Source organism: Lachnellula hyalina (assembly GCF_007821495.1).
Source record: "Lachnellula hyalina strain CBS 185.66 chromosome Unknown contig00022, whole genome shotgun sequence".
NCBI lineage: Eukaryota > Fungi > Ascomycota > Leotiomycetes > Helotiales > Lachnaceae > Lachnellula > Lachnellula hyalina.
Window position 1 is genome coordinate 175,576 of NW_022157136.1, and position 27,269 is coordinate 202,844.

The 27,269-nt window shown below is 47.3% G+C and overlaps 8 protein-coding genes across 8 annotated transcripts; 5 read left to right on the forward strand and 3 right to left on the reverse strand.

The window, feature by feature from the left end:
• Nucleotides 1-3,585: 3,585 nt before the first annotated feature.
• On the reverse strand, nt 3,586-4,519 carry LHYA1_G002485 (uncharacterized protein; the record flags this gene model as incomplete). Its single annotated transcript, XM_031147461.1, has 2 exons — nt 3,586-4,105; nt 4,164-4,519. 2 exons carry the CDS (start codon nt 4,517-4,519, stop codon nt 3,586-3,588), a joined length of 876 nt encoding a protein of 291 aa, XP_031007903.1.
• Nucleotides 4,520-6,138: 1,619 nt separating this feature from the next.
• LHYA1_G002486 (uncharacterized protein) lies at nt 6,139-7,935 on the reverse strand (the record flags this gene model as incomplete). Its single annotated transcript, XM_031147462.1, has 3 exons — nt 6,139-6,231; nt 6,257-7,461; nt 7,506-7,935. 3 exons carry the CDS (start codon nt 7,933-7,935, stop codon nt 6,139-6,141), a joined length of 1,728 nt encoding a protein of 575 aa, XP_031007900.1.
• Nucleotides 7,936-8,482: 547 nt separating this feature from the next.
• On the forward strand, nt 8,483-9,333 carry POM34 (Nucleoporin; the record flags this gene model as incomplete). Its single annotated transcript, XM_031147463.1, has 2 exons — nt 8,483-8,703; nt 8,754-9,333. 2 exons carry the CDS (start codon nt 8,483-8,485, stop codon nt 9,331-9,333), a joined length of 801 nt encoding a protein of 266 aa, XP_031007901.1.
• A 288-nt stretch (nt 9,334-9,621) lies between these two features.
• On the forward strand, nt 9,622-13,006 carry ftp105 (Ubp5-interacting protein; the record flags this gene model as incomplete). The annotated part of the gene is made up of 10 exons (XM_031147464.1): nt 9,622-9,717; nt 9,778-10,073; nt 10,148-10,565; nt 10,614-10,706; nt 10,758-10,818; nt 10,866-11,311; nt 11,359-11,746; nt 11,816-11,866; nt 11,918-12,286; nt 12,354-13,006. 10 exons carry the CDS (start codon nt 9,622-9,624, stop codon nt 13,004-13,006), a joined length of 2,871 nt encoding a protein of 956 aa, XP_031007908.1.
• Nucleotides 13,007-16,714: 3,708 nt separating this feature from the next.
• Nucleotides 16,715-19,073, reverse strand: LHYA1_G002489 (uncharacterized protein; the record flags this gene model as incomplete). The annotated part of the gene is made up of 9 exons (XM_031147465.1): nt 16,715-16,956; nt 17,015-17,153; nt 17,208-17,421; nt 17,474-17,586; nt 17,646-17,745; nt 17,799-18,060; nt 18,120-18,186; nt 18,251-18,295; nt 18,354-19,073. 9 exons carry the CDS (start codon nt 19,071-19,073, stop codon nt 16,715-16,717), a joined length of 1,902 nt encoding a protein of 633 aa, XP_031007909.1.
• A 569-nt stretch (nt 19,074-19,642) lies between these two features.
• Nucleotides 19,643-20,029, forward strand: LHYA1_G002490 (uncharacterized protein; the record flags this gene model as incomplete). Its single annotated transcript, XM_031147466.1, has 2 exons — nt 19,643-19,872; nt 19,909-20,029. 2 exons carry the CDS (start codon nt 19,643-19,645, stop codon nt 20,027-20,029), a joined length of 351 nt encoding a protein of 116 aa, XP_031007867.1.
• Nucleotides 20,030-20,532: 503 nt separating this feature from the next.
• On the forward strand, nt 20,533-21,588 carry LHYA1_G002491 (uncharacterized protein; the record flags this gene model as incomplete). Its single annotated transcript, XM_031147467.1, has 2 exons — nt 20,533-20,989; nt 21,041-21,588. The coding sequence occupies 2 exons, from the start codon at nt 20,533-20,535 to the stop codon at nt 21,586-21,588; spliced, it is 1,005 nt and encodes a 334-aa protein (XP_031007866.1).
• Nucleotides 21,589-23,189: 1,601 nt separating this feature from the next.
• On the forward strand, nt 23,190-26,151 carry TRK2 (Low-affinity potassium transport protein; the record flags this gene model as incomplete). Its single annotated transcript, XM_031147468.1, has 3 exons — nt 23,190-23,286; nt 23,343-25,048; nt 25,099-26,151. 3 exons carry the CDS (start codon nt 23,190-23,192, stop codon nt 26,149-26,151), a joined length of 2,856 nt encoding a protein of 951 aa, XP_031007869.1.
• Between the last annotated feature and the right edge of the window lie 1,118 nt (nt 26,152-27,269).

Sequence of the window (27,269 nt, forward strand, 5' to 3'; positions counted from 1 at the left end):
TTCAACAGAACAAGGCAAAATCGTAATCGTTTATATAAATCTTAGCCGGCAGCTGTTTCCAGTATAGCTTTATCGCTTCTTTTCTTGCTACAAATTCCTTATTATCAATCCAAACCAATCTTCTACTCCATCACACTGAGGCTTCTCTCTGCATCATGATAGGATCCGTATAATGTGGATATAGACCTTATAATCTATCTATTGAAGCCGGTGTATCCTCACGCTGTAACTTTGCTGTAAAGCTGTAAAAAGCATCCATCTCTCATAATACCACCACTACCAAACATACTATTGTACTCTCAGTCTTTATATGACTTTCCACATGATCTTATGGGCCCTTTGGCTGTCGTCGTATGGTATGAGGATTGCAGATGTGCATGTAGGGTCTCAAATCTTGAAGTGAGGGAGCACTAGTTCCTGCTAACATTCCACACTCCGATCCCTCCCTTGGCAACCATTATAATCCATGCTTTGTTTCCATCCCCTTCTAATTCCTGTCCACAGTATCATGAAGTATCACGCTTCCAGTATCGATGCCATCGAGTTGTATAGAGTACCAACAAGCCTGCCAGAGCCCAGTGCCAACTTTTCGATCTTCTCATTGCCATCGGCAGTCGAAGATCATCCCTTATTTCCAACGAAGCCATCATTATGCATGCCATCCCTTCGAATACCCTTGTAGCCACTCAGTGCCCTTGATCACACCGATCATGCCTCTTCAATATTCTAAACCAACAACCAGATATTCCCAATGTCATGAAATCGGCAGTTGGTGCATTATGCTCGCGCAGACAGCGTCGCAGAGCCGTACCAGCCACTGAAGGATAATGAGAGGATCGTATGCGCAGATATGAAGGTGTTCCGGTTATTTGGCTGGTTGTTCGGGACCTTTCGATGTTGAGAAGTGACATACTCGCGTTGCGGTAGAGCCAGCTGGCTCTAGACACTGTGTTGAACTCGCTCATTTCGATTTCGTACCGACGGTCGTAAGCATGCGAAGATAGCACTCAAGTCTGTGGATCTTTTGGAGGAGGTTTCGGTCTTGAAGATACCGGATTCGGATTTTCGGACAACGCGAAGGAGAGGCTCGTGATCGAATAAAAGGATTCCTACAATACACTTCTTAATAGAAGGTTAAGTCTTAGCCCAGCTGATGATAAAGGAGTTTGAATTGTTTGGTTCAGGCAGAAATTTGGATGGGGAGTGGATAGACTCTTGATGATGGCCTGCAAGCCTGGGATTCATTTGCATTTACTCCCATTATATATTGCCGGAAATATGGTCTCTCGACAAGCAACCTGCCTGCAGAGAATTTTTTCATTATCTTACACGAGAACTCCTCCCCATCGACTACATACTCCTACAGACAATAACTGGCTTTACCTGAATTTCCACCTTCCCTCCCTCGACTTCAACGCCTATTACGACTGTTACTCTACACTTCTGGGTATCCAAACTCTCCTCGCAGCGAGTAAAAGCGACCTCCCTAAAGCTAGCATATACGACTGTGACTTGCAGTATCATATCAACATTGCCTTCGCAGTTTTTCTACTGAACCTACAACATGGCAGCCCTCGAGAGTCTCCCCGCTGAGATTCTGTTCGATACTTTTTGTCTATTGCCACAAGACTCGCGTGCAAAGTTGGCATTGACTTCACGAAAGCTGAGTGGCCCAGCTACTGCTGCTCTGTATCATACCGTGTATCTATGGGAAAATGTTACAGTCGGAAGGTTCAATGCGCAGTTGAACGGAAAACCAACGCCCAGATTTCCGGACGTAAGGATAACTGGCTCTTTGATTTTACCCTACCCCCTTCTATTATGCTTCGTCTCACGCACTCCAACTACTCCTTGCATACTTCCTAAAAGAGGAGCTTGCTCTTCTTCTGCTCTCAAAACACCCTTGAAGAGGAATTAACTAACTTCCCGTGATCTAGTGGACTACCGAATACATCCAGTGCCGCGACCCATTTGGATCTGGAGTCCGACAAGAGACACGCATCTTCAGCCTTGAGCGTTTCCTACGAACTCTATCACAATCTACATCGCTACTCGGCCTTGTGATGGGAGCAAGCTTCGAGTGCCAACTCCGAGGACAAGAGTCTGATGTTAGCAGGGTTATAAAACTCCTTCTTGACTCTACGAATGTGATGAACGTCCACTTTGCGCCGGAACTCAAAGGTGTTGGCCTATACAAACCACAATTGACATATCTTCTATCATCAAACCCTGCTTTGACCTCTTTACAAGTCCATTCCCGAGAGATTGCATTCGACATGGCCGACAAATCGCTCAATGTTCCCATGTGCCCGGACAAGCTATATTCTCTATTTTGTATAGAAACTCTCAACTCACTGTCCATTGTGGAGGTCAGATGCTGGAACATTTCAAACGAGGTAGCTACGCTTGGAAGAGCTCATACTTCAAACATTACGAGTTTGTCGTTCCCGCAAAGCGCTTGTGTGGGTGGTGGCTTATTTGAACTCCTCAAATGGCCCAAGGCATTGAAGTCATTCTGGTACGAGATCTATGACAACATTTGGCTCTCATCTAGATATGGGAATAAACACCTATCTGCAACGGATTTCACCTCAGCCCTGGACCCACAGAAAGCTACTTTAGAGGAGTTGTTCATCCACGGCAATCACCATCTGGGTGATGGAAAAGGGATGGACAACATCACAAACCTCAAACCATTCTCCCAGCTACGACAAATTGGCATACCTCTCACCTTCTTGGCGCTCGGAACTTCCGCCTCGAGAATATTGGAGTTGTCAGAAAGCACGTACGAGGAAGGGGATTACGGACGGGTCAATACAAAGTTGCCCGCATCAGTGGAACAGCTGCAACTAGCTGTGGATGACAGGGGTGAAGATGGAGACAAGGACGAATTTGAAGAAGGCGAGCTGGGTAACTTCCTGTTACCGATTGCCACAGGCAAGGCGCTCTGCTACAACAAACTAAGAAAACTGGTTGTGTGGAAGGAGATCAAGGAGGAATCTACTAGGGATGTATGGGATTACGATCTCAAAGATATCACTGGCGACAACGAACTGCCGGATGCTTTCAAGCAGGCGAACATTGAGTTGTCATACACTCGCAGCCAAGTGACACCGATGTTCAGCGCACATCGATTCGCCTGAATACCTATAATACCTTTGGCAGAGTGGGACGTTCTTCTCGACGATTGGAAATGTTGCACACAACAAGCTTCTCATCGTTATTTGGATGGCGTTCTTGGTTTTCTTGGTGTTCTTGGTGTTCTTGGTGTTTAGAGGGGCGTTTTGGGATGTGCCTGTTGGGAAAAAGTTGCTTGGGCAAGATTTCTACATACCATTTTCATGTACTGAACTAAAGAAAATGTTCTTCTGGGTATCGAACAGTCAGCTACACAACATGCGAGATTATTTCCTGGGTTTAAGTCTTTGGGATTCCCGGAGCTCTCATTAGGAGATATTGTATTGAAAGCCACGAGCTCTCAGTCACAAATGCAGCAATTAGAAATGAAGCGTATCAGTAAAATCTCAAGTGTAGATTACTCTAATACTCCATAGCTTCTCCCCATAAATCCAAACCCGTAAAATATCAAAACACAACCCCCAATAACCGATTCGCAACATCACTGGCATAACTCGCCGTGCTCCCGCCCCCTAAATCTTGCCCCTTCGTAAATCCCGCCGTATTATAAATCCTCGCCGCAATATAAACAGCCTGCGCATCCCTCGCCCCCACCGCCGACCCCTTCGCCTGCGCCAGCGTCTGCTGCAGCCCGTCCCCGCCTGCCGTGCCCGCCACCCCATCACTAAGCATACCCAGGATCTTCTCCGGCGGACACGGAGAGACGCCGAAACAGCTATTTGCCCCGTTGTGGGACTGTAGGATCCCGGGGTTCATGATGTTATTGGAGGGCGACTGCGTGGTGGGGACGCGCACGCAGCCTTTGGATTCTTGCATTACGGCTGCGAGGATGAAGCGGGGGTCGATGGCGGTAAGGTTGGAGATGGACTGGATGGCGGTGCTGAGGGCGGCTATTTCGGTGGGGGAGTTATTGGGTTGGGCGAATTGGGAGCAGGACGTCTGGAGGAAGGGGAGGTTGTTGGATAGGCTGTGGAGGTGGGTTGTTAGCTCGAGTGTGAATTAGTTTGGTGGGGGGAACAGCTTACATTGTGGAGAAGGTTGCCCATTTGTCTATTGTTGGCCATCCGGCTGCTGGACTGCCGTCGCCTGTGAAAGCAGTTTTTGTGCTCGGGACGGGACCAGCTGAGGCGGCGACATCGCTGGTTAAAAGAGATAATGCTGTGGTACTGGTGGTATTGACTGGCATCTGCTCTGCTGTAGTATCGGCGTAATTACTGGGATCGGCTACCATTTGTTCTAACGTAGTGTTGGCATAGTTTGTGCTATTTGCCGCCATCTGTTCTATTGTTGTGTTAGAAGGCGCTATGGTATTAACAAGTGGAGCTGCTAAAGATGTTGAGGCAAGAGAGAGAAGAACGATAGAAGCAAAGCTGAAAGTCATTTTGAACGAATGTATACCGGCGACTGTTAGAAATACTGAGTGAATGTAACGAATGATTGTGGTAGTAAAGACAAAAGGAAATAGAAGACAAAAGGACCCCACGAACTATATGTCTCCCTAGAGCAAGGCAAGATCTCATCGAGTTTCAAGATATTGATTCCAAGACAGTTTATCCTAAGCCACTCGGCATAAACCCAAACGCAACAACCCCATAATGACAATATTCAAACTAGAAGGATCAAAAGGTGGCGGTGATAACAGATAAACATGTCGACACTGTGAGCCACTGTCGCAAAAGCATACATTCGAGTCTCACGCCGTACTTTCGCATCCGGGCTTATCTAGTCCCGTAACAGACCATCCCCTTCAAACAAATGCGCCTAAGAGCAGTTTTCCAGTAAGATTACATTAGACCCCAGAGGAATCACAGAAAGCAAGCAGTTTAACACACGCAGGCAAAGAATCCTTCCAAATCAACTAAAGCACAGCCCAGCAAGCAGCGCACTTTAAACGCCCCATCAATTTTCAAGCCATCCAAGAAAGAAGTCCAAAAAGAAAACGAGGTGCGAACTTGAGAATTGACAAGGTGGAAGGAGGATGAGCCGCAGTTGTATCAAGCTTTCCGGGGATCGAAGGGTCTCGCTTAACCGTGCAATACCCCCTGATGATCGAAACACGGGAGGCGAATCCTAGAGGATCAAACCATGTAGAAAGAGGTAGTTTTGCATCAATCAATGTATGATCATCAAATATCGGGCTACAGTTCAGACGAATATCCGTAAATTGCGACATTTGTTAGCGGCGGGTTTGATTTTATGGAGAGGAATGGAGTGCCACTGCATAGTGCTAGTAAGTTGCTAAAAGTAACGACGTGTGGTATTTGATCTTTGATGAGAAGCTTGGGAAGTCGGAGTATAACTCTAGTTCGTAGCTTTGAGAATAGACGCTTCATCTTATTATTATGGTTCACTGCGGCAATAAAGCTACCAACCACCTTTCGTTCCATCTTGTGGTAATTGACCATGTGACCAGTACTAAAACCAATAGCTCATGCGACCCATCAAAGCGGCACAACCAGAATCTAATCTAGGATGTGGCTGATGGAAATTGAAATAGTCAAACCTCTTTATATAGCTCATTAAGTTATATCAAGTGTTAAAGACCTGGCATTCTCGGAGAACTTTTGAAGGTGATTTTGCCATCTGAGAAGTAGCAATGTCATGCAATAGTATTGAGTAATGGTTTGACTTATAATAGAGCATGGCTAAAAAGACTGCATACAAATCGCTCGGCGTCGAGCTTCGAAAAGGGAGAGACTAAACATAATATAAAATCATACTATGAAGAGAATGAGGCAGACAACCGACAGAGGAATACGGTGCACTTGCAGAGGCAATCATACTAGGTGTTGTATTCTTGAACCAAAGTCGATTCTAAATTTTCCTAAGAAATTCGGGGCCTTCCAACATATAACATTTATATGAGAAAATGTTCGAAGTAGTACTGGCACTCGCTCGGGAGTATGGAATATCCTTCCAATTCCAAATCGATAAATGAGTAGATATAATATGTCCATTTATCTCCTAGATGACATCCATATACCGTGAATCGTCTATTTATTAAACCAAAGCGAGGGTGCAATCAGCCTTTGTCTTGCCTTCAACTCCCAGAGATGCTTCTCCTCCCACAACGGCGGGACCGCGTGCGTAAATCTGCAATCATTAGCTGGATTCTCACAGATAGAGGGGATACTCTTGCCTCTCCTGCAGCATTTGCATCTGTGGTTTTGTGTGTCTTGTCTTTGAAGAATATCTCGACACTTGTTACGGGAGCTCCGAAGTGTGAGTACTTATCCGTCCCTTCATCAACTCTGTAGTCATAAAGCCCAGTCTGAGTGACGGCACCTGCAACCTTAGCAGATGTGAGAGAGTAGATGGTTCTAGCACCCGTATAAATACGCAAATCAGACAAGGTCTCGGCGCTTAAAGGTGTTGATGGGGCGCCGACTGGTTCTGATACGAAAATTAGGCGAAGTTTTCCTGGCGTGGTTCCAATTATGGGGCGAAGAGAATCAAACATGCGTGAGAAAACTGTTGCAATTGGCATGACCCCTTGCTGAACGAGAGCTCGAGTTTGGAACCAGTGAACAGCCTGGTATAGAGAGGAGTTCATCTTCGCTGCGGTCTCTGAATGAGTCTTTGCGAGCGTTTCTGCTGATGCCACAATGACTGTGGGGGCAATTCCTTGGGTTGCCAAGACGATGTCAGGACTAAAACTGGCCACGGAGTTCAAAGCCACAGAAGCGTTTGAGTACAGGGCAGAGAGTGTTAATACGAGCGGGTACATGGTTGATAAAGAGTCGATTGGTAGGAAAAGGTCTTCGGGGGTTATACGCTGCGTTGTCGGTATGGATGTAAGCTGCCCAGCAACACCAGCAATAATGTTGGCATTTGTGTACTCCACCATTTCTCCCGTAGGCCAGAAGGCAACGACGTTCTTTGCCTCGCTTGTGCGATCTACCAGTGGAAGATCTGACCCCGCAGTTGTTGCAGCATCTTGAATAATATCTTGCCATGTTGAGACATTAACTGGACCGCCAGTTCCCTTGGGCACTTCATTCCAATCCATGTGCTTGCTACCCTCATCCACGACCCAGATGAGTTGCTTGAGAGCTGGGTAGCTTTTGCTGATAACATCAAATGGGAATGATCCCACCGCAGCTATTACGGTATCCGCTCCAGATTTTTGAAGAAGGGAAATGAGCTTGTCTACTGGGTCGTCTTGGTGGTATGGTACTAATATGGCGGTCAAATCGTAGAAAGAACAAGCAAATAAAGCGGCAAGAAATTCGATCGAATTTGGGAGATAGATGGCAACGTTCTTTCCACCATTTTGTTTGATATGTTGGCCGATCAGGTTTATTTGTCGCGTCACATCGGCTACTAATGTCAGAATGAGCTATTGTAGAGCGGAGTGTAACACATACCAAGATTATGCTTGATAATCTGTTCGGATCCTAGGACTGTTAAGAGATCACCCGTTTCTCCCGTCGCAACCCCATCTTTGTCTCGACGGCCGGCCATGACTATGCGCCATATATCTCGAAGATCCCCATCTCTTCCGCGGCTCCATTTGGAGTCACCGGGGTCCTTCACATTAAGGCCGGAGTTCAAGGGCATGCCGTGAGGAGCTGAGTGGGATCGGAAAACGGCAGACTCTCCTTCTTTTCGGACGGGTGATGCTTGTGCTTGGCGGGCCAGGAGCATAGGATGCGCATCTGGATCGCGGGTGGTGATGATTTGGTAGGCAACGAAAGCGATGAGTGCTCCTACAATAGCCGTTGAGGTAGCATCCCACTGTCCAAGGAGCCCAGTAACGGCCTCGTCGAGCTTCAACATCAGGTCGTCGAAACCCATGATGGCGGGGGGAAATATCGAGTGGGAGAATGCGTGAAGTTTGTAGATATAGGTAGGTGTACAATAAGTGTCTGGTGTATTACTCGAGTAGAGGAGATATCTTACTCGATATCATCCTGTGAGCCTGTCTATGTTATTGCGTCGGTGGTTAAAGTCGGGACTGCCGAAATCATCCCGAGTGCGGGGAGTTCCCGTCCGCTAGGCTACTCTTAGGTTCTCTGCAGGGGTTGGAAAGTCACCGCGATTTTGACTTGATGAAGGCGCTGGGGGCCAAATTGAATCCCGTCGAAAACAAACTTACTACCACCACCACCACCACCAACCGCAACACGTTCACCACCCACCCAAACCTCACGACTATGCTAACATAGGGATCCCTCTCGAGCTGCGCCCTCTACTAACATCTAGGTACTTACCGCTGAAGGCATCCAGGGACAAAGGCTCGGATTCATCTGGTTAGTTGCTGCAACCTGCTTTGTTGACATTCCATGTCCGAGGACTCCACACTAAATGCTGCTCTCCAGAACCCCCCATCAATCAACTCATTATGTCGTCTGCTGTCGCGCGTCCTTCCACTCCAGTCAACGCACCGAGAACCCCTTCAGCGCTATCTACGCCCGTTACTGGCACATGGAAACATCCCGATTTGGACGAGATCGTGAGGCGACAAAATGCCTCCAACTTCACCGATCGGAACATGAGGATGCTCATGTACAATTTTGGGGGCATGGCTACGGTATGGTTCTTTGGCAGGCAGCTATGGAATAGGTATGTATTACGCGCAGCCGTTGCGAACTTCATGCCAACTATACTTGTAGTCTTCCCAATCTTCTCACTGAGGGAAAGCTGCTTCATCCATACTCGACGTGGATCTACCACCTGCTGCAACTGGTCTTTTTGTTCAACATTGCATTTGCTCTTTTACCCTTGTTTCGATCTCCAGACCAAATTCAAGACATCCCTCTTACGCCAGCCCAACGAAAGATCCTTGGTCTCCCACCGAGTTCGACGCCAGCAACGCCCGATACGAAATTTATTACTCCACCGAGATATGCGAGGACACCGACGCCAGTCAGTGGTTCTCCCAACAGCAGGGGCAGCTATCCCAGCTCGCCAATGTCTGGGAAAGGGAGTCCAATGTCTGGCAGTGTATCGGGTTCGCCATTTTCTCCTATAGCAAGTCCTTTGTTACAGAAAGCGATGGGAGGTGGTATGAATGGGGCGAGGAGGCATTCGTATGGTTCTCCAAGTCCGTTGGGGCCTGGTGCATCTAGAATAAATTTGCCAGAGGCTCCAGGGTCGCCGAGTCCGGCTGCGAAGGCACCGTCAGTCGGATTGAATAGTAAATGGCTTTATGATAAAGGAAGGAGGAATTCGGGGAGTATTAGGCTTGGCTGATTGCATTAGGATATAAGATTCGTGTTGTATAAGTAGATACCCATAGCGTATAACCATAAACCGGCAAAGGAAAGGAAAAATTAGTATTTATACTACCTAAGATCATTTCAAACGCGATCAAATTCTAACTCACATGCTACGTAACTTCTTTCTATCTCGTGTTGTTGTTCCTCGCCTTCTTTTTCTGGTAACTAGATAAAGCGTCATACTGTACGCGAGACGGCAAACGCATACAGATCCAACCTCAAATCACCACTGAACGTCAGATGCCAGGCGCAACGCACTACGATGGGAGCCTCCGACTCGAAGCTTGTATTCAAGCGCGGCATCTTCAAGCTCTCAGAATCCCAAGCCATTGCCGCAGATGATCCCTACTGGGCTTCCGTAAGGCCCTTCCCCCTCGCCTTTCCTCCTCTCCTACACTACTAAGCTCCCCCCTTCTAGTTCTGGGAACTCCCCGAATCTGCCGAAGATATCTTCAGTCTCTTCTCGCCCGCCGATATCAGGCGCACCCGCGATACAGCGCTGGAGAACCTCGAGACGCTGGTCCTGGCTGTCACAAGTCGATTGTTTATACTCAGACACCACCCTTCGTTTCCGGACCCCGAGTTTGCGCCCGAGAAGGATGCGTTGAATTGTATAAGGGTTTTGACACGCATTCTGCCGTTTGTGTATGAGGCGGAGCAGCTGCAGGAGTGGGAGGATAAGTTCTTTTGGGGGGTGAGGAGGAAGCGGACACGGTAAGTTATCTTTGCTACCAGTCCCTTTTGCTCTGGGGTTCATTGGATTGGTCTTGGTGCTCATTTTCTTACAGGAAAGCATCGCTGGCTAGAGATGTGCTGTTCGATGAATCGCAAGAAGAATTGGCGAAGTTGGAGGCTGCAGGGGAGGAGTTCGAGGAAGTCAAACCACTTGCTGAGGAGTTGATCGATACGCTGATCGACCTGCTTTTCTTTGCGGATTTCACCTTACCTAAACCGCCGAATAGCAAAAATAAGGTCTCGTATGCGATTTGGTCCAGTGGGGTGGGATGTAATACTCCGGTTGGGACGAGTAAGGAGTTTGAGAGTAATAGGACGGAGATACTGCGATTGCTGTTGACGTTGACGAGTCAGAGCATGTATCTCTCGGCGAATATGCTGCCGGTACAGGGTGTTAAGGCCATTTCGTATATTGTTACCTGTCCGGATAAGCAGGTTGTGCTTTCAGTTTTGTGTTCGTTGCTAAATACCGTATGTCGTTCGAGAAAAAGGTCTGAAATCTGCTAATTTCATATCCAGACTTTGAAGTACAATCCGGCGTCTTGGAAAATCCCATACAATGTTCAGGTCTTCAAGGATCCGAAATTAATACTGGTCACATACTCCCTACAGGTGAGCTGGGAAACGAAAGGAAGTGGATAGCATAGATGCTGATATGTTTAGTTCTTGCTCGTTGTTCTGCTCTACTCGATACCCGAATCAGATCCAACACATACGAAGAAGAGTAAGTTCACTTTCTTTATAAACTATCTTGGTACTGACACTCTTCAGACTATTTCCGTCATTTCCTTGGGCGGTTGCATCGACCCCAAGACTTTCAATTCATTACAGAAGGAATTACCAGAGTTCTAAACTACCCCCTCCATGCCAGCACCTCCTACATCACAGGAAACCAGCAGTCAAACAACAAATTGACTTCGGAAATGATAATGTTCTTTTGGGAGATGACCCAATGCAACAAGCGCTTCCGATCCTTCATAATCGAGACAAATCGATCCCATGATTTTCTCGTCCTGATAATTTACTATGCCATCGACTACAAGCTCGATACTTCTAAGCAGGGCATAGTAAGAATGTGTGTTTTCATCTTACAGACACTGAGCGTTGAGCCGACTTTTGGCAAGAACCTCAATAAGAAGTTTGAGAATCAAGAAACTCTCCCGCCGACTATCAGGCTGCAGAACTTCAATGGAGCGTATGCTGATTTCATCATTCACGTAAGTCTGATCTTTCAACTTTGAAATTGGAAGCTAATAGGATATAGTCAATCTATAACATAATCACAACGAGTCAAGGAAAACTCAGTGCAATATATCCGGCATTGTTGGCAATCATCAACAACGTTGCTGCTTATCTCGAAAACATTAGTGCTTCGGCATCCTCGAAATTACTTCAACTTTTCTCCTTGATATCCTCTCCTGGATTCTTGCTTGCTAATGATAGTAATCATGATCTCCTGACATCGTTACTGGAGAGCATGAATGCCATTATTGAGCATCAATATAGTAGTAAGCTATTATTCCTTTCTCCCGTTGTTCCGAGAGACTTCCTAAGAAATGGGGTCATCCTGTGCTCTATGGGATCTTTGGGCTTACTGCTGAATATTTCTGTCTCGGAGATCGCCGTGACAGCTGCAGGACTTCAGTCCAGACGTAACCTTGTGTGTTTATGACGAAGAGGAGTTTTGAATTTGCGTTAACATCTGCTAACCAACTTCTTAGAAAATCCTAACTTCATTTATGCCGTCCTTCGTAATAAGAAGAGATTTGAAGGTATTACGCCGTTATCATTTCTGCGCAAGATACTCTACTAACAGTTCACAGCCTTACGACACTTCACCCTTGAAAGCGGCCAACAAGAAATCGAACGCAGAAACAAACGGCAAAAAAAGCATGCCAATGCCAATGACCCTTCCGACTTCAGTGATAGTAGACGAGGATCCGCAGATAGTCTCAGAAGTCCAACTATAAGCCACTCTCGCGCCCCTGAGCTCAGCGATGTCCCCGAAGAAGGGACGTTTGCCATTGGCGACGATGAAGATGACGATGATACCGATGATGATCAGCCAACTCCTGCGCCATCGCCCCCTACAGAAGAGCCATCGCGCGCTTCATCAATTTCAGACAGCGTAGATGATGCAGTACCGACGCAATTACGCGGCATGTCTGAAAAAGCAAGAGGGAAAATGCCTGGTATGTCTCTTCCACTCCACTATATACATTTCCACAAGGTTTGGGGCAATAGCTAATGATTCTCAAGCCGGCATGCCAACTTTCTCCCGCCAGAACAGCACTACATCCCTCAGCAGCTACACCACAGCATTCAACTCCACAACCGGCGCCTTCGAGCCCAGCACGCCCTGGATCGAAACCTGGCTTCCTGAACTCCCACTGCACACTCTCCTCACCTTAATATCCCAACTTTCCCCCCTACTCCCTCCCTCTGCAACATCCACGGACACGCTCTCCCCCTCAGCCCTTCAAGCTCTCCGCACCGCCCACTTAGCCGGCATAGAACCGTCCGCGATCCGGATCCAGTATTTCGAATGGTCGCCTTTATCGTTGGGCTGGTACGAGAGCTTGTTGTGGAGCTTCGTGTTCTTGGGCGAGATGCAGGTACAGAAGGGTACGGTGGGGGTTTGGAACGGGAGTCATATTAAGCTTTTCCGCGTCGAGGCTGTGGCGTCTATGGGTCCTACGTTGAGTAGTCCGCGGGGGGCGGTCGATGCGGTGGGGAGTAATATCGTTAGTCGAATTGGGAGTATGAATCTGAGGGGTTCGACGGAGGGTGCAGGTGCAGGCGCGGGGAACGGGGAGAATGAGAGGGAGCGGGTGAGGGAGAGGGAGGTTAGGACTGGGACTGGGGAGCCGGGCGTAGGGACTGGATTGGGGGGTAGGAGTGCTGTTATTTAAGAGAGAGAGAGGTGGAGAGAGATAAAGAGAGGAAGGGGTTTTGGTATGGAGCTGGTGGAGATAGAGCTAGAACCTCTACAGTAATCATCGTTAGTTCAATTACGGTAGTGAGCATGGCGTTGCGTTGCGTTTGTAATAAACATAGGGAATGTATCTTCACATCGAAATGGAAATGGAAATCCAAGACAGTGAAATAACTCCCGAGAGTATTGCATTCTCTACGGAGTACAAATACCGGTACCTATGTCGCGTTGTGGCGGTGGCGGTGAACCCTACGGAGGAGTCCCTGCTGATCACGCCCTGATACAATACATACGGAACGGAGTATAGCAAAGTAACACGACCGACATGCATGCATGCATGCCAACGAACGCGATGACAGGGATGATTGACAGCTCGCGACGCGCCGCACCGCACCGCACCGCAACGCACCGTGCCCCGCTATACATGGTGACGGTACGGTGACGGTGTACCTTACATACTCATAGTTCCAGTTTCGGAGGATTTCTTTCTTCCTTTCTTTGCAATCTTTGCATTTAGTAATTTCTACAACATAGGATTCGAGCTAAGCCAAGCTTGTGAACTGAAATCTACGGAGTACGGAGTAAAGAGTTAGCATTTTTATTTATTTTTCGGACCCTAACTTGTTGAATTGGGTTATTTATAAGGAGATGGATGTGGATATGGATATGGATGTGCAGAGTATTGCTCCGAGTACGATGAATGGGGAGGAGGTTAAGGAGTATAGGGTTCGTGTATGTTTTGTCCTTTCTCTTCTTCTTGTTTTGGAATTTGTATTTCCCTTGCTATTCTCTCCTCCCTTCCTTCCTCTGTATGTATTTCAATGCAGTATACAGTATGATGCGGAGTATGGGTGTAAGAAGTAAGGCAATTTAACGAATAGTTGATTAATTGGAAAAACAACAGGTGTCGTCGAAATACCTAAAGCTGACGTCGAAAAAAGTCGAGTTGACTCGTTTGCCGCATGAGTTTTTGATGGGGATGGATCCGGAGGTGGGGAAGGGGGAGGTTGAGGCGTTGGTTGATTATTGGAGTGAGGGGTATGATTGGAGGAAGGAGGAAGTGGGGTTTAATGGGGGTGTTGGGGGGGTTTAGGACCAGGATTTGTGTGCCTGTTGCTGGTCTTGCTTGTGGGGGAGATGGGGGTGGAGATGGAGGAGGGGGTGAGGAAAAGACGGAGGGGGAAAGGTGGAAAGAGAGGAGTTTGAGGATTCATTTCCTGCATATACGGAGTCAGGAGATCGATGCGGTGCCGCTACTACTTATACCCAGTTTCCCGTTTACAAATTTGAGTTTGGGGTTGAGGGAGGTGGTGAGGGAGTTGAGGGGAGAGTTTCATGTTGTTGTGCCGTGTTTGCCGGGGCTTGGGTTTAGTGATGCGTTTCCGTTTGATGGAGAAGGAGATGGAGATGATGGGGATAGAGGAGGGGATGGTGTTTTGGGAATGACGGCGGAGGTTTTCGATGCGTTGATGGTGAGATTGGGGTATGAGGTTTATGTTGTTAGTGGGATGGGGAGTGGGCGGGATGAGGTCGGTAGGGGGGATTGATTATTGGATTCCGAAGATACTGGGGGAGCGGTTCAAGGGGAGGTGTCTAGGGACGCATTTCGTGGACCCGTGTGTGGGAGTTCCCACGCTTGCTGGCGAGACGTGGATGTGGGTGAAGTGGAAGATTGCCAGGTTCTATCATGCTAGTTGGTTTGGGTATGTGCAGGAGGACTGGAATACGTTGGACATAGAACGCCGGATGAGGATCGAGCGCAGGGAAAAGGGGGAGGAAGCGGAAGCACAGGCACAAACACGAGCACCGTTCTTGAGGCGGAGAATGGGAAGAGGATGTGGTGAAGTGGGCTTGCTGGGACTGAGGGACTCGAATACGTTTGCATATGCATTGTGCGATTCCCCAGTCGGAGTGTTGAGTCTGGTGTGTAGTTTGTTGAGGAGGAAGAGTCCTAATCACCAGCTCAGCAACACGGAAATTCTGAATATCACGCAGCTTGCCTGGTTACCTGGTCCGGAAGGCGGGTTTACATTCTGGACTGCGGCTATGAAGGAGATGGTGGCGTTGGAGAAGGAGAGGGGGAAGAGTGTAAGGTCGAAAGTGGCCGTCACGGTGTTTGGTGCAGATGGTGCTGGTCATGGTGATGATGACTCGGATGGCTATATTTGTCCGGCTTGGGCATCGAGGAAACATGATGTGGTGTTTGCTCAGCGAGTGGCGGGGAGAGCGGGGCTGCTGGCTTGGGAGAGGCCGGGTGTTCTTGTTGCTGGTATAAGAGGCCTGGTGAAGGCAATCCAGGCAGTGGACTCAAGACCGAAGGCTAAGCCGTTGGAAGAGCTGGTCATGTCTGGTGGAGAAGCTATTTCCGAAAAGACCGAGACTGTGGATGGTTCCGAAAGTTATGGTTTGCAGCTTGTTGTTGAAAGTTCCGACACGGTGATCGCGTTGAAGTTGACCTAGGTGAAGAAGGGTATGAAGGGTACGAAGGGTATGAATGTGATGAGACATGAATAACGTTGCTTTTGAGATACCTGATACCTGGTGTTTGGGGTTTTGATAAGACTCACAACTTTGGAGTGCCGGTATATGGGTAATCAACGAATAGCAGAGTATATATAATACAACGCACAGAAGTGTTAGTATCATGAGAATCCATTTACTTGCTCGCATGAAATATGAATCCAATAACATTATCAAAACACATCTCTGCTTACAAGTTCAATAGCAAGGTTAGAGGCGTCGTACCTCGGTAATCTGCACCAAATCTTAACCTGCGTCACTTCCAACGCGGTTGATCAGCATCACCGCTCTGCTCAGGCGCTACTCACCCTCGCCTCACCTTTTTCTCAGGTTGTTCGGTCACGTTCCTGCTCTCTTTTTCAGTGGCCAATCTTGGTTAACTCCCTATCCGACTCTGCCATGCGAAAAGCTGTCAATTCTATACGACTGTGTTAGGGCCAGGGCGATGTGACGGCACGGGCAAGACATAGGCATGGATAAGTCGAGTAACACGTGATGTCAGGATGCTGTAGAGGAACACGTTTGGTCGATGATCTAGAGCCAAGGAAAGAAGAAGAAGCTTTATCTACACAAGGGAAAGGGACTGAATACTCTTGAACAGTACAAGCCCGGGGCTTGGCAGGAACTTGAGCGGCGTAAATGGTAGTCAAATGATCTAGGTCACGTAGACGGTCAGGGGTAATTGTCACAGGCGGGGGCCAAATCGGGTTCCAGGGAGCTCAAATTGGACCAAAATATATGATCTGATCTCTCAGGTCTGAATTGGCTCCTACTCGCGCTGGAACTGCCCATATGGAGGGGTGTGAATCGCCGTCTGAAACTAATTTTAGCATTCAGAGTATTATAATTATGAGTACGTGTCTTTAAAATACTTTACCTCGAAGTGGTTACCTCTAAAGTATAATACTTTGGCATACTACTAGAAATGTCCTGTGTCTTCATTTCATATTGTAATTCGGACCACTTTGGCTTAAAGTACACGAATTCGGCCTAGTAGAATGTAGAGCAAACTAGAATTGTACACCACCTACACTAAAACCTAGACTACTCTGGTTGATAACACCGTAATCAATAGCGTTTCTATCAGACACTTTAAATCTAGAGGCAAATCTAATCTTTGTGCTTTTATTTTATGGCTGCTTGGTTAACAACATTGCTCATGATCTCAAGCTGCACCAAGATTAAAGGCTGCGGCAATGTTCTGAAGCTCTCCTTTCGCTCGTAATTTACCTTTTGGCCCTGACGGAAAGCGCATCCCATACTCCATACGAAGTCCATGCATTTGTATGATGACATCATAGGTAACCAGATAGTAACCATTCTTCTTCTTGAAAGAACCCGGGGTAGCATTTTGCTTTATCTCATCGAATGTTGTCTTGAACGAAAGCTCTCCAAGCTGTTGCGCTGCTAATTCTTTCATCAGCAATCCTCACTTGTGAGTCTTGGCAGAACTCATAAGGCTTACTAGCATTTTTTTGGTGATCGATGTGGTAATCATCCACACAATATCCGTCGCCCATGTAAATGGGTATTCGGACATCAAAGTTCTGTCCAGGCAGGAGTGTTTCCCACATTTTGTGAGTCTCTGAACGGATATCTTTTTCCTGCCCCTTGTGTCATCTACAAATTGATGTTACTTACTCGCAGGGAAGACTCACAGGTTTGCAAAGATAGTAAATGCAAGTAACATATGTTTCATGATCTACCTCGTCGATAAATGGATCGCCTCCTTGATGCCCTTCAAAGTCCGGGCGGAAGATCTGGTTTTGGCTAATACCAAAACCAGTATTGTTTATCCGAGTGGGGCCAACCTCTTTGTTTAGTGATCGGAAGAGAGATCCACGTGACACGACAGTTGCGAGGCTAGCCTCCCTATTTATAGGTTGGTATAGAGTTTGGTCAGACTGCTTTGAAGGAAACTTACGGGAGTTCTCCGATAGGGACTAATTCGATGTCGGGATATCTAGACGCAAGTCTCACTTCTATGAACTTCTGTAGATAGATGGAAAGCCCGAGGCCGCCGACAAGAAGCATTTTCTTAGTAACGTTAGAACAGCTGTAGGTTGTAGATAGGATGTGAGTGATTATAGACTGACCGAAGGAACGTGCCGACTTTTCTGTGCAGAGAGGATCTGGTCCTCAACCATCTCCCATATAGCATCACAAACCGGGTCAAAGATCTTTGCGAGATCGCTCCTGTGATGAAAAGTAAGCGTCATTTAAGGATGAAAGACTAGTTGGGGCCTTACTGTGTGACTACGACACGCCCTCTTGCGAATCCCTTCTCTTTACAAGCGGCCAAGCCATTGAAGTCAACATACTGGACCTCCTCTTCCAAGTCGCCTTGAAAGTAGCGCTTCATTTGTCGATGAAAGTAGATAACAGCTGCATCTATCAATTCAACTAAAGTGCTTCCATTTTCAACCTCATTCAGGTGAGTTTGTTCTTTGACTCGATCCTCAAGATATTCCCGGAATCGGTGATCTAAGAAGCTCGATCCGATTGAGTGTGCTGCACCATAATAGTACATAAGCAGATTTTCGAGCGGGAATAATAACAAGAAGACAAACCTTGACTGATTCCGACACGTCTAAAGCGCAGAGGTTTGTCATTGATGACGCTAAACGTTGCAACATCCTATTTTTGGGGTTTAAATTGGCTTTTCTTGTACGTGTTGTGATAAATACAAGGGCATTCTTACCGTGGTACCTCCACCTGCGTCTACTGTAATAATCGTTTCCGATTTCTGTTGGAAGTTATCAGACTTAATAACCAGCAATGAAGACAAGCCTGAGTCCACTGACCGAAGACCACGCGCTCCTTAGTCTCTCCAACATGTAAGTTGAAGCACTCTCAGATTCGGAGAGCATGAAGAGATCTGCTGTTGACCCAAACTGGAGTATCTCCGTCACAGTCGCCAGGGCTTTTTCCATAGTCCACTTGGCAACCGCGTCCCATTTTTCGGGAATCGAGAGAACGAATTTGACAGGATCCCCAGGAGTGTAATGGCTCTTCCCGCGGATGTTCTTCTTAGAAAGCTGGGCTTTGGTGCGACTAAGTAAAAAGAAGAGGTAGTCGACTATAATATCGTAAATACCGATTTTCTCATGATCCGCACGGGTCTCATTTATCCTTTTTATCGTCTCCAAGTTCTGGCGACGAATCTCGTAGCTGTCTGCACTGCTGTCAAGAAGCATTTTGATGTTGGTCAAACGATGCCATTCCTCGTGTCCCGGTCTAGAGAGAATATGGTGGACTTCGTAACCGTACTTCTTCACGCCGTTGCGATACATCCATTCGGATGGTACCTCAGGTACGCTAGAGTATGGGCCTACAGAATGTGCAGATGCCCAACCAGCAATATCTCCTATGTCTTTGATGTCAAGTGTTGTTCCTTTGATCCACGAAACTGACGAATATGATGTCCCGAAATCGATGCTGATGCTCAAGTCGCCGTCATCCTTCCCGAGAAGAAGGTTGGCGACAGCGGCACGAACACTGTCTACTGGAAGGTTATCCGACATCTTCGTGATGAATGAAGCAAAAGTTGCATGGGAACAATCTGCGGGAATTGTGTTCGTGTGTGGGGCAGGTCCGCGACTCAAATAACTTTGCAATGCCTGCCGCGTTGCGAATATCACGCGTTATTTTCGTGAATTGGGAGGATCGAGATCGATTCATGCAAGTTTCCAATAACATACGCATATTAAGAAGAGTCAACATGCGCTGGCAAGTGACTCATAGGCGTTCTAGTAGCAGACTCACCAGCCATGCTTGAAAGAATTGGGAGGTGTTTGTCTGCCTCATTTGCCTCACCCGATTAACCAATTTTCATTTGTAGACTTCACAGCTCAGCGCTTGCAGATATGCAGGTTTCAGTTCGTTGCCTAACGACCTGGGCGTGTAGATTGGCGGTGTGAAGCTAGACTGCAGCAGTCTTGTGTAACCCAACATGTATCATCGATGGAGCCTGAAGGTCGCTTGGCAGACACACTTGAGAAGCAGATATACTCGGGAAAATCAGCTTCCTAACAATTGCGAGGTGCGGTTCGTTGAGCACCTGAGTTGTTTGACTTCTAGACATTTTCCAGCTATGGCATCAAATCGATGGCGTCGAGAATCAGAGATTCTTGTACTTTCATATCTCAACCTCAACATCGATGCATTCCGAAATGAAGCCACTCGTCAAGAATCCATACAAGCTGCAGCCGCGCATTTGACGGAGAAGATGGAGATGGAATACGACGCTGGTCACATATCAAAGAAATTGGGTCGGCTTTGGAACAGGTACGGACCTTTGGAGAGCGAGACTATGAACATATTGTACGAGCAAGGTGTCACCTTCCATACTCTACCCAGGATAAGGGAGGATAAGAAAAAAGCTGGGCTACTCGAAGAAGTTGGGGCAAGAGCCAGAGCGATTAGATCCGCTAGAAAGCAGGTCACGCCCAATGCCGTGTTTAATTCAAGCAAGAGCTAATCAACGTCAATCAGGAGCAAGGATAGTTCTCAGACGCAGGAAACAGGAAGGGTGCTCCGCAAAGATTGGGCAGTCCAGCATTGCTGCCCTTTCGATCATGATGACGGGTTCTTGGTGCAATGTGATGGCGAAGGCTGCGTCGTTTGGCAACATCATCGTTGTTGCTATTCTACAACCGATAGAGCCATCATCCGAGCAACGAAGCACTACTGCCACGACTGTGTTGCTAAGCAATCTCAAGGCTCTCATAATACCGATATGTGCGAGCCTCTGGCACTTGAGCTGCCAATTCGAGTCATGGAAGGATCTAATTCTCGGGTAAAAGCAGAGACAGGCGGGTCTAAATCACAGGTAACGTGCAACACTTGGAATTATACATAGCTTCTCACACTATAAAGATTCATGATGACAGCGTCACAAGAAATATTAATCAATTGTCACTCAAAGATCAAAATGCTGAGCTAAGGGCGCTGCTACAGCTGCTACAGCAGGAAAGGAATGACATGGCGGTAAAGTACAGCATTCAGAACACGAGACTGCGTGTCATTGAGGATGTCCTCATAGACCATCATCGACTCGGCCAGTTCACGACCTTCGGCAGGGCGTCAAGCCAGGACGAAGCTGCACAGTCTCTCGAGAATCACGTGCTCTTTGAAGTGATGGAATCTCTAAGGGCACGGAGCCTTCGCATAACCCTGGCGATATTGTATAGGTATCGTGGGGCTGTATTTTTCTCCAATGAAAAATGCTCAGAGAAGTTGCACAACCTCTGCTCAGAAGTTGAAGAAAGCCAAATCAAGGCTGCTGTGCAGGGCGTAGATGCAAACTCAAATAAGGAGAATCTTTTGGCAGCAATCATCGTCCTCCTAGTCAAACGTTTGGTTTTCGACACTTGCCAGCCAAGAAGCAGCCTCTCAGATATTCTTCTATACGAGTATCAGCATTGTGTGTTCCAACGAGGTTCGTTGAATTGCCTGCATAGTCCGTACCCAACTAATTGATAACGGTTAGACGGTGCTGAAGCCCTGCACAGACTTCACCTTGGGGCTTGGTCACGTTTTTATCAGGATCATGACGGAACTTTCACTCAATACATCAATGCCCATGCTATCGCCCTCTCGTCACAACTTGTGGAGGCACTTGCCATTTTCTTGGAAGCTGGTTCACAGGCAGAAAATATTCCTCTAGCCGAACAGCCGCAAAATGCATCGAAATCACTGTATGGCGTTTTTTTACCGGTCATCAAGGACTGTTTGAAGTTGAAAACAAAAGCTGTATTGTCCGGCCAGTATTACGAGTTGCAGCCTCTGCCTTCAGGAACAAAATACGACCCAGAGAAGATGACGCAGGCTTCTCCCGCCGTCGTTGGCAGTGCTCCGAAGAAGGGAAATTCGCTGTTCTGCCTGTTGCCATCTGTCATCAAGTATGAAACAAAACGATTCAAGGATGAAACCCTCTCGGCGCAAGACATTGGAAGTTTAGGAGAGTTCATCAATAGAGAGGAAGGTCAAAGAACAGATGGGACAGTGCTTTTTCCAGCACTTGTGACTCTACAGTGAAGAAATTCGAACTACTAGGAGAAGAGGGGATGGATGGATGAAATTATTCTTTTTGCGTCTCCTCGCTAGATTTCAAAGATCTCCGATCAATCCGCAGCCTTCTTCCGCTCTATCAACTTACAGCCGTAAGATCCTGAATTGCAATGATCCAATGTTTAACACTTGTACTCATGCTCCTTGCCCAAAATTAAGCCCGGAACGCCATAACCTCGTCTCCCCTCGCAATCAAAGAAGACGTTCCTAGGTACAGCAAATAAAATAAACGATTGACAAAACCCGCAAGCGTAATGCGAAATGTGGGAGGGACTTCCTTTGAACTTTAAAGGACCAATCACTTGAAGAAGGGGAAGCGTCGCTTTAGTATTGCTTGCTACGCATCACAGCCCGCAGATGCTACTGAGAAATAACTCTACAGTGGACAGGTACGCTGCATATATATAAGCCTCGAATCGGCTTCGACCGTAAGCCCTGTGGCCTAAGGCTTTGGTGAGGGCAACATTCGGTGCGGTAAAAACATGACTCCATCGGCATTTCACTCGTTTACAAGTTGACCAGCAGCGACGGTCATGTAGACACGAGGAAACACCCCTACCAGCTTAGAAACATGGTTTGGAACGGCAAATATGTGCATTATAAGACTTGGACAGCTCACGACAGGACGTCAAGATACAGTACAGTAACAGTCTACTAAAAGATCATAACCGGACGATTCATCGTCGGAGCTAATGCGTGGAGCCGCCATCACACTGCCGATCAAATCTTGGCACTGGGAGTGGATGTGGATGTGGATGTGGTTGATCTTGAGATAAGGTGTTGCTTATGTAGTAACTGTGTTTATGGAGGGTATATCTTCACCTATCTAAATATTACGTCTTAGTCATAGTCAGTCATGAATAAAACAATCTCTTCAATTCTTCTCCTGTATGTAAGATTGCACTTACTTACTCAGAGCAAGAGAAACAGAAAAGGAGAGAGAGGGAAACTGGAAATGCCGATGCATTGATACGGAGAATGACTACCGGAATCGTATGCGCGCTTCCGAGCCGAGGATCATTCCAGCCCAGGAACATGGATTGGGGTTGGTTATATTCGGATGGATGGGCTGGACTATACAGTACTCCGTAGCCGTTGTATTTGCAACAATCGTAATCATCAGATCCCGCTCATTTTGAAACTCCTAAATTCTTGTCTTCTCCTTTCAAAATATATCTGCCAGAAATATACTGCCAGCTCACACCAATAGGAAGGCGCGCACGCACGCTACCACTGGACTCGTTATCAACTTGCTTGCATCTGCATACATATCCATGGGAACATCCTCAATTACATCAACCTATCACTATTGCGCACGCACCCACGCCGTTCACCCTACCTATCTATATCCCTATAGTTCCCTGTTTCCTAGACTGACTCGCAAAATGTTTTTGCTCGACCTAAGCAATGTCAATTCCAGCCCTGGTAGCTAAAACAAGCTGACATCAAACCGCCAACACTCCCGCCACGCTGCGGCCAGAGAAGGAGCGGGAAACAGCAGAGAAGGACAGGAGAGCAAGAGAGAATAACACGATCAACAACTACCATCGCAGACTCCCGCCGCCAAGATGTACTCGATGCTCCTCGAGGTGTGGAATCACGTCCAGTCTTTGAAGCCCGCTTTCATTTCAAAGAGTCCGCATTTCAATTTCATCACTGTCCACTGTGAGTTAACTCCCAATCCTTCTGCCAACTATCAGGTACTGATTCTTCTTCTGCAGACTTCTGGATCATAGGCATGGTAATATTTGGCTCCATTTGCCTTTACCCCGTTAAAAATATCAAATACATCGATGCCCTTTTCATTGCAAGCGGCTCAGCGACACAGAGTGGCTTGAACACGGTCGATATCAATACCCTCAATACCTTTCAACAAATAGTTATCTACTTAATCCCCATGTTGACGAATCCAATCACTATCAATTCCTCTGTTGTCTTCCTACGCTTATATTGGTTCGAGAAACGTTTCCAGCATATTGCACGAGAGGCCAAAAAAAGCAGGAGAAGTGTTGCCAAGACCTTTTCGAAAGCCAGGACGGATGAGCGCGACCTTGACGCGGAGGAGATGGGTGTAAACGGGCGGGATATCGTTGTTATGCACAAAAGTACAGTACCTAACGGCATGACAAAGGGCGACGCTCGCCCTGAGGACTTGGAAGAGTATATGGCAAAAGAAAGGATGCAAGATACTACCCGCTCTTCTGGTGACACTGCAGATACCAGCCAAGGCCACAGCTCTAGATCCGACGCACCCCCTCAAACAGCAGAGTCGATTCCAAAAGCACCAACACAGATCAAGTTCGCGGATCAGGTAAAACGGAGCAATGGCGAGGCAGATGAGCCTTTGCGTATGCCAGTTCTCCGAAGCCACGAAGAGCATATTGCAATTCTGGAACGTCAACGAAAGCAGGATGATGGGGCTGTTCTTCGTATCCCTGGCCCACGCGATGCTGATGCTGGTATTGATCCAGAAGCTCTGGATGACTCTGATCCCCTAAAACAAGTTATGACTCGAAGATCGCTAACCTTTGGATCGCATCGAGAAAGTATGGACGCCCAAAATCTTGACAGCGGTGATCACACAGACGAGGAGAATCCCACAAGACCACGCAATATCACCATTGCTGAGCCTATCAGGTCGCCAACCACTGAGCATATGGCAGAGGACGCCGTTGCCGCAAAACATACCTTGGGTGCTCTACGGTTTCGCAAGCCGAGAATGTTCAAGCCTCCGTCCGAGAGAAAGATACACGAAAATAGCCATGACCATCCTTTGCATCCTACTAGGTCTAGAGCAGCAACCTTTCAGACGATCAGGAGCGCCCTAACTGGAGAAAAAGACGAGGGAATGCCCTATCTAAGTTGGGAGCCTACTGTTGGACGAAATTCTGCTTTTGTGGATCTCAGCGAATCGCAAAGAGAAGAATTGGGAGGAATCGAATATAGATCATTGAAATCCCTCGCGTTAATATTAACGGTATATTTCTGGGGCTTCACTATCTTCGGTGTCATCTGTCTGCTCCCATGGATCATGCATAATGCCAAATATACAGCAATTGTGGATGCTGACGGCCAGGGGAAGGTTTGGTGGGGCATATTCACTGCAAATTCAGCCTTCACTGATCTGGGATATACTCTTACGCCCGATAGTATGCTCTCATTCGCAGAAGCGATTTGGCCTTTATTATTGATGAGCTTTTTGATCATCATCGGAAACACCGGCTTCCCAATCATGCTTCGAATCATAATCTGGGTTACCTCAAAATATGTACCAAAAGACAGTGGTATTTGGGAAGAGCTCAAGTTCCTTCTCGACCATCCGCGCCGTTGCTTCACACTACTTTTCCCCTCTCAGGCAACTTGGTGGCTCTTTTGGATACTGGTGGTCTTGAATGCGGTTGACTTGTTATTTTTCGTCGTTCTTGATGTGAGTTGCTTAATACCTGACATGTCAAACTTGAAATTAATGATATATAGCTCGGAAACACTGTGGTCACGGATCTCCCTGTCAATATTCGAGTTTTGGATGGTTGGTTCCAAGCTGTCTCGACGCGAACTGCTGGCTTTGCAGTTGTAAATCTTGCCATCCTCCATCCTGCTATTCAAGTATCTTATCTCGTCATGATGTACATTTCCGTCCTTCCAATCGCCATTTCCGTTCGACGAACCAATGTGTACGAAGAGAGATCCCTAGGTATATATGGTAAGCAAACCGAGGAGAATGAGGACGAAGGCGAGCCCTCATACGTTGGAGCCCATCTTCGGAGGCAATTATCCTTCGATCTGTGGTACATATTCTTGGGCCTTTTCATCATCTCCATCTCCGAAGGTAGCCGCATCCAAAGCGGCGATCCAGACTTCACCCTCTTTACCATACTCTTTGAAATTGTCAGCGCCTACGGCACCGTCGGCCTCTCCCTCGGCTACACCGGTATCAACGCATCCTTCTCTGCCGAATTCGGAGTCATCGGCAAACTTGTCATAATCGCCATGCAGATCCGTGGCCGCCACCGCGGTCTCCCCTACGAACTCGACAAAGCTATTCTCCTGCCTAGTGAGCACTTGGAAGAAAAGGAAGCCGCCGATGCCACCGTGCGAGTTCGCACTAGACGTAACTCCAATAACATCAGGCCCGTCAGCAGCAACGCTGGGAAAACGGAGCGCAGTCTTAGTAGACAGAGAACCTCGAGCCAAAATTTCCTCAGCACACTGCTTCATCCTGGCCCAACGATCCCCAATAGTCATCGTAATGGCCAGGCCCAGCACACTGACTTAGCTCCGGTTTCTGAATCCATGCGTCGGCAAAGCATTGCGACTACCGGGCGATCTGCGCGCAGCGTCAGTCCTCGGGCTATGGCTGGGATTGGCCGTGCAAATTCACAATTTGGTATGCCGCTGGATGACGTTAGGAGGGGCCGCACGGAGGGTCGCAGGAGTTTTTTCCAGGAGGGTGTTAATCCTCCGCCTGCGCCTGTATCTGCACCTGCTGCACCTGCACCTGCGCCTGCGCCTTTGGATACAAATTCTTGATTAGACGGAATATTGGGAGGATGGTTGTACATTTTGGAGGAATGGTTGTATAAGATATAGACGGGTTGGCTGGAATGGAATGGAATGGAATGGGGTAGACCTTTGGATTGAGCGTTGGAGTTTGGAATGGGTCAAATAGACAGTCTTGGGAGCGCTGCCGTTTTGGAAAAAATAAAATGGGTTCCTTTCGTTTGTTTTGTTTGGAGTACTGTAGAGAGATGGGTATTAATAAGTTTGTACATACCTCGTCTTCTGTATAATGACGCAAGCAACATGACATGTATACAAATTGGGAAGAGTACTGTACTGTACTGTAGCCTTTCCCAAGCTGGCCCTACATGCATGGGAAAGTCAGTGTCTTCCGTCCTTTCTCGTTTCTTTCTGCTTTATGCACTCGACGCAGAGCCATCAATTCCGGCCAGCTTGGGGTTGGAATCTCCGATGTATAGTACCGGATGCAAGCGGCAGGTCTATGTAGTCACATGATGAAAAGCAGCTTCTCGTGACTATCTATTTGGAAAGGCTATTCTGTTAGTGTGTTTTTTTCCGAGGAGGGAGGGCATGGCATATCCGATATAATTTATTCATTCCCTCATGCAGAGGAAGTGTTACAATCATAAGGTATGACGGTCCTACATCCGAAAAAAAAAAGTCTATCAGAACGCACAGGCGAAATTTGGTGCATATACTAACTGTGTGTGTGTGATTTCATTCCTTCCGAGTCTCCGACAGCTATCTCTAGGGTGCAAAAGGACGGATCTTCTGCTCCTGCTCCACGTCCAATACTCATTTCTCCACCGTACAGTATGCCAGGAGAAAAGTACCGGTATATGATTTTTGGCTGATCTGGTGATACATTTCGATTCATGCAAGCGAGAAATACGTATAGGGGTAAATTCGCGGGCCGTGACACCGTGAGTGAGTATTCTTTCTGACCTTTACGGATTAAGCTTTGCTGTTCCTTGAGATATACCTATGCATGGTGTACTGTACTGTACTATGCTGTGCTCAAGGTAAGTTGATCGTCAATTATACTATTATATTAACTGGGAGTTTAAGGGAGATTTGTTAGTTGTATTATAAATTGTATTGTGGAAGGGTTTTACGAGGTAGGAGAA